We start from the raw sequence: 6669 nt of genomic DNA, 5'->3' as shown, positions 1-6669 counted from the left end.
CGTCTCTCCCTGGTATTAATTGTTTTGCTCCGCCCACTCATTGCTCACCATGGACACTAATCACATTCCATCTCTTCCCCAGGTGTCTTGTCTTTGTCTCTAATCGTCTCTGCTTGGTTATTGGCTCCTGTCCACTATATCTACTCTGTCTGTTCACTTCCCTGGTGTTGGTCGTTGTAGGTGTTTGGTTCATGTTGTTCTCTGTTCCTGTTCCGTGTCCTGATCTGTTTTGCCTGCCTGTATGTTTGTTTCTTGTTTTTGTCCAGTAAAGTCCTATCTGCATTTGGATCCTCTCTTGCCTTTTGTTTCACCGTGTCACATCGTGACATGGGTATACACATACACTTAATTTTATAAGCTCTTCATTCAGATTTTTCTTGAGAAGAAACATCTGAGACATTCAACAGCAAATAAACACCTTTAAATAGTGGCACTTGACTTTCAAGTCCTTGTTATAACTTATAAAATTGCTTTCCCTCAGATGAGCTAAAATAATTCAAGAAACATTATCAGAATTACATGTAAATGAGACCTGTCTCCATTTTGCCGCACAGTTCTAAATAGTACTTGTGTCTGTAGTTACTGAGTTCTGAATATTGAGGTGTGCAGTTGTGGTTATTAAATCTTCACCTCATATCAGAATGCATCCCACAATGAATGAAATAAATGGAATTTGGTAATTACCTGAGAGGGCATCGACTCAGCATTGGTACCACAAATTTTGATGCCTGCATAAATGCATGCTTTATAGTGACACTCTGCAATGTCTCTGCCATAAGCTCTATCTGCACCCACTCCACAATTATATGGTCCTGACAGACGGATAAAGAAAAACAGCTGTTAGAAATAATAGGACAAGTCGTATTCTTTTATCTTGCATAATAAAATAGCCAAACATCTAATCCATTCTGTGTACTCTATAATATCTATAAATTCAGTAAAAAAAAAGACTGAATTTACTACCCTGTGGTTTGGGGTAACTGTTTGATGGCCAGGAGTATGGACGTCCATCTATCCCCAGCAGAGTATACTCCTGCTCCATCCCAAACCACGGTAAGGAATCCTTCACTTTCTCCATGATTTTCTTGCAGGCATGCCGATGGTTAGTGTCTACAAATAAAATCAAAATACAGCTTTTAAAATCAATTTTAGAATAACAAAATCTACTAATCCATTTGTCAAATGAGCTTTTTTTACTTTACCTGCAGGTTTGCGGTTGATCTTGAGCACTTCACATAGCACCAGTTTGTTGGGGTCCAGCGTGAAAGGGTCTCTGAATATACATACAGGAACCAGGATCATGGTGCTGTGAGTCACAGGGTGGTTTATGCTAAAGAACACACAGTTCCACTCTGGAATATCTAGCACAAGAAAAGCAAAGATCTCAAGCAGAAATTAAAAATTCCTTACCATAATACAGTTACTGATCATATACCAAGAAAATATCTAATTTTTTTAAAGTAAAGCCCCAAATACCTTATTTCAAATAGACAACTCCTTAAAATGTGATTATTTTTTTATGTATAAGAAAGAATCACAAAAATAGTCCATCTACAAGGTTTAAATTAATAAATGTAATAAATATTAGATAATAATTTATGGTGTACGTATGAACTTGCATGAGTTTGATTTGATGATCCATTTTTAAATGTAAAGTTTTTGTTTCCCTTCATTTTAGATGTAAGAAATTTGAAAGTATTTGGTCAACATGTGAACTGCATTTACAATGTAGAAATTTCCAAAATAAACACATGAAACTCATGGAATTTTTATTGTTATCCCATTTTCCCATAATGCCATTCAGATCAGACTAGAACAAACACAAATTGTCCAAATGACAGAACTACAATTTTAGACTTTTTTGTTTTGTTTTCTTCTAAACAATTCTCAGTTAGAGCAAAATTTCAGTCTAGGTGCTTATGATACCCTCAATACTGCTGGGTTCAGACTCCAAGGTTCGCGTTTTGCACCGAAGGCTCTCCCCAGATACATCGATCCAAACATAGGTGACTTGACAGAGACCTCCCTGAGGAAGGCTGAGGTAGTGGGAGCTCCGCACCTTATTTAGTTGCGAGCTAACAGACAAGGCATACGTCATGTCAGCCCCTGTAATAGTTTAGGTAGAAAAAAATGAAGAAAGAACAGAGATACTTCAAAAACGGAACATTGGAAACACTGAGCAAGATAAGCAATGCAGATCACTGTTCATGCCATGCAGTCCAAAACAAATTTGAGTTATTATTGCCAGCTTGAGGTTTTTTTTAAATGTTTTCCAATGAGAAAATGATATCATTAAAATGATACCATATTAAGACAAGTCCAGTAATATAATGCTGTGGTTTATAAAAAGAAATAATAAACAAGGTTTCTAAACAATCAGATTCCAAAATTCATCAGTGGTGTAGTATAGAATAATTTATTAGTTAACCATCTGAACAGTGCTTGAAAATAATTAGCTAAATTACATAGAACTGTACAAAAAAAATGTAAGCACTTTCATGAATAAATGTCTGAAAATAAGTGCATTCTCTTCTCACAAAGGAGACTTACCTTAGGAGGATTACAGTACTTGTCCCTCTGGTTAGCTGTACTCAAATGAAACAACGAAACCTGAATTCTAAATTTAAAAGTTGGCTGTGATATAAAAAAAGAAAAGAAAAAGGCCACACCTACTGCAAGTGTGTGTAAGATTCAGTCCTTACTTTGACCAAAAAATGTGGCCTGTTTTGTGTATTATGTTAGCTAATAAAAACAAACAAAAACAAAGTTGAGAAATGATTTATGGGGTTAATCAGTAAAGCTTAAAATGAAGAACATTTTCAGCATAAAAAATGAAGTTTGTTACAGTACATGTACCGTACAATGTCACACGACACTAAAACTAAAATTACAGCATATCCTATGCTAATTCATCGATTCTATAAATAATGGAGTTTTGGATAGATAGTGTGTTCGAGCAGACTCTACTGTATGGAAGGCTAAATATTTTATAGTGGCAGCTAAATGATCTTATATTGATGACCTAGTTGTTTTTGTGTGAGGTTGAACGATAATTATGTTACAGCTAAAGAAGAACTTTCTGTATCTTTAAAAGCAGGCTGCAAAAGCCACCAAGTTGTAGAAAGTAGGAAAAGAGTAATTTAAGCACAAAGTGCAAACAAACAATGATTGTGTGTTTGCACCATTCTTTGACATTGTTACTTCAAGCAGTGAGAGATTTGCTTCAGTGATTCAATTCAATTCACTCTTCTGTGCTATAGCTTTTATTATGCTGGCTAGTATGTCTGACTTCTATTCCCCTTTAATATGTTTAGTGTTAAAAATGTAAATGTGATTTTTCTGGCAGACAAATGTCCCAAACTTAAACTCCTGCACCTTTTTGACCTCGGCCCCCTGTAACCGCACAGTTCTCCACCTGCTCCCTACTCTCACCAGCGACCACAATGTCATCTGCAAACATCACCATGGCGATTCCTGTCTGACTTTATCTGTCAAACTGTTCATCACAATAGCAAACAAGAAGGGACTCAAAGCTGATCCTTGAGGTAGCCCCATCTCCATCCTTAAACTCATCTGTCTGACCTACAGCACATCTTACTGCTGTCATTCTCCTCTCATACATATCCTGAACTAATCTAACTTACTTCTCTGCCACCCCTGACATCCTCATACAGTACCATAGCTCATCTCTCAGCACCCTGTCATACGCGTTCTCTAAATCCACAGCTCCTTCTGAAAATCTCTGTACTTCTCCATTGATGTCTCTCCAATACCTGTGGAGTCCTCCTCCACAGGTATGTTATCTGGACCAACAGCTTTTCCACTGTTGACTCGCCCCAGAGCGTTCCTCACTTCATCCTTTCTAATTTTTCCTATTACTTGCTCTACAATATTCACCTCTTCCTCCTGTCTTTCCCTCTTATCTTCATTCATCAGGTCCTTAAAATACTCCTACCATCTTTTCTGTACACTCTCCTTGACTGTTAGCACCTTTCCATCTCTATCTTTAATCACCCTTATCTGTTGCACATCCTTACCATCTCTCTGTCTTGCTCAAGTCATTTTTGCCATCCCTCTTCACTCTGTGCTGCAATTCCTTCTAATCCTGTTCACGTTTTTCAGTCCCTTCTATGTCTAACTTCTTTTTAGCTAGCCTCTTCCTCTGAATGCTATCCTGTACTTCCTTGTTCCACCACCATGTTTTCTTTCTCCTTCAAGATGACACACCTAGCACCCTCCTACCTGTCTTCCTGATCACTTCTGCTGTAGTTTCGCAGTCATCTTGAAGCTCTTCCTGACCACCCAAAGCCTGTCTCAGTTCTGTATGAATTCCTCATGACAGTCTTCCTTTTTAAACTTCCACCACTTGGTCTTATATTCTATTTTTTCTCTCCTCTTCTTCCTGACCACCAGAGACATCTTACACATCACAACCCGATGCTGTCTGGCTACATTCCCTCCTACCACCACTTTGCAGTCACTAATTTCTCTCAGATTGCCTCGTCTACAAAGAATGTAGTCTCCGTGCTTTGCTCCCCTTCCACCTGGTCTCCTGCACACAGATATATCTACCTTCCTTCTCTCCATCATGTCCGCCAGCTCTCTAATTGTCCCTGTCATAGTACCAATGTTAAGAGTCCCTATTCTCAGACCTGTACTCCTGCTTTTCCTCTTCTCTCTCTGCCTACGAACCCTTCTCCCTGCTCTCCTTCCTCGACCAACAGTAGCCCAGTTTCCACCGGCACCCTGTAGATCAACAGTGGTCATTGTTAATCTAGGACAATTTGCATATTTATGTTTGGCGCTCTTTATAAAATGCCCTTCCTGGCGCAACCCTCTCTATTTATCCGGGCTTGGGACCGGCACAGAAATCACTGGCTTGCAACCCCTGTGGCTAGAATTAGAAGTATGACTAAATGACTAAATAACTTTAATTCTGACCTACTTAGGATAATGTGGATATTATGAATAAAGTAATGAAGATTATCGTAGGGCACGGTGGCTTAGTGGTTAGCACGTTCGCCTCACACCTCCAGGGATGGGGGTTCGAGTCCTGCCTCCGCCTTGTGTGTGTGGAGTTTGCATGTTCTCCCCGTGACTCGGGGGTTTCCTCCGGGTACTCCGGTTTCCTCCCCTGGTCCAAAGACATGCATGGTAGGTTGATTGGCATTTCTGGAAAGATTGTCCATATTGTGTGATTGCGTGAGCGAATGAGAGTGTGTGTGCCCTGCGATGGGTTGGCACTCCATCCAGGATGTATCCTGCCTTGATGCCCGATGACGCCTGAGATAGGCACAGGCTCCCCGTGACCCGAGTAGTGCGGATAAGCAATAGAAAATGAATTAATTAATGAATGCAAACATTGACTTCTGCGTGTTGTTTTTGCTTTGGATGGATGAACCTTTATTTAACCAGGTAGAATTCACTGAGATTAAAATTCACAGGGGTGACTTGGCCAAGATGAGAAGCAGTACAAGTAATTCAATAACAGATTTACACAATACAAAGTTTTTATGTTATATAGTTATTACGAGATCTATCCTTGAAAGGTTATACTATGCTTCTCAGTCTTTAATTGTGAATCAATTAAAAAACAAACTATTTGGAATATAGTACATACTAACAACAAATAAGACAGTGGCAACAACTCCACCAAAGCATAACCTCCATTTTGTAATAAAATTATATATTATTTTATGTAATAAAAGTCCACTAACAGATTTTTAACCTAGTTGTTCCCAAACGGATGGTCATCATGCCTCCTGTGGAGTTGCCAGATGGCACAGAAGGCAAGCCACACTTTTGACATTTTTTGAACTATGCCTATATAATTTATAGAATGTAATCATCAGAGACAAAAGACTACCAACCAACATAACTTATCAAATCATTGCATAAAGCATTCTTTTGTTATTCCATATGTATGGATTGTAAGCTTGAAATTGTTTTGTGTCATTCATTTTCTGTGGAAGGGGACACAAACTAGAATGCACATTGCATAATGCCAGGGGGTTTCATGCTGATACAGTTTTGAAACCACCTAATGTCTACCACATTCTGAAATAATGATGGTGACCACTGATGTGGACATTCAGACTGCAATTAAAATCATCTACAGCTTAATCTTTTTTCTTAATGTACATTAGAGATGCTCATAAAAGTCACCGAAATCGGCAGCTTCAATATCATTTAATCGTTTTTTAATGAATGCTGTTTTAAATGAATGTTCATTTATTAAAAAAAAGTGAATTATCATATCTCTCATATTCGTGGCCGACTCACCCGTGATTTATTAAAATGCACGTTATTTTTTATTATGGTACCCATCCCATGAGTTACTCGCAGTGCACGCGATAGGCTTTAACCGCGATCCGAATGAAATGTGTAATGATGTAACTTTAATTTAGCATTATTGTCAAATCTGTAATTGTTTTCTGCAACAAAATATGAATAGACAAATATTGTGCAATGATGATAATATTGTTTTTTTTTATTATTATTGTGTGTGTGAAAATTGGTTTGGTCATCAGTTTATTTAATATAGAAAAATAACAACACAAAAAGGTCGCAAGGTGCAATTTCATAACGAACTTTGTAAAGGACATTTTGCACTCTACCAAGGCTGAAGTATACAAACTTAACCAGTAGGCGTTGTTCCTAGTAATTAGG

The 6669-nt window shown here is 38.1% G+C and overlaps 1 protein-coding gene across 1 annotated transcript; it reads right to left on the bottom strand.

Moving 5' to 3' along the window:
- Positions 1-288: 288 nt before the first annotated feature.
- LOC125139803 (glutamine synthetase-like) lies at positions 289-2602 on the bottom strand. The gene is made up of 5 exons (XM_047805305.1): positions 2551-2602; positions 1927-2106; positions 1203-1361; positions 964-1110; positions 289-812 (listed from the first exon to the last, which is right to left on the bottom strand). Exons 2-5 carry the CDS (start codon positions 2096-2098, stop codon positions 637-639), a joined length of 654 nt encoding a protein of 217 aa, XP_047661261.1. The 5' UTR covers positions 2099-2106; positions 2551-2602; the 3' UTR covers positions 289-636.
- Positions 2603-6669: the final 4067 nt, after the last annotated feature.

The sequence above is a fragment of the Tachysurus fulvidraco genome, chromosome 21 (assembly GCF_022655615.1).
Source record: "Tachysurus fulvidraco isolate hzauxx_2018 chromosome 21, HZAU_PFXX_2.0, whole genome shotgun sequence".
Taxonomy (NCBI): domain Eukaryota; kingdom Metazoa; phylum Chordata; class Actinopteri; order Siluriformes; family Bagridae; genus Tachysurus; species Tachysurus fulvidraco.
Note: the sequence above shows the minus strand (reverse complement) of the source record. Positions and strands in the feature narration are given on the sequence as shown.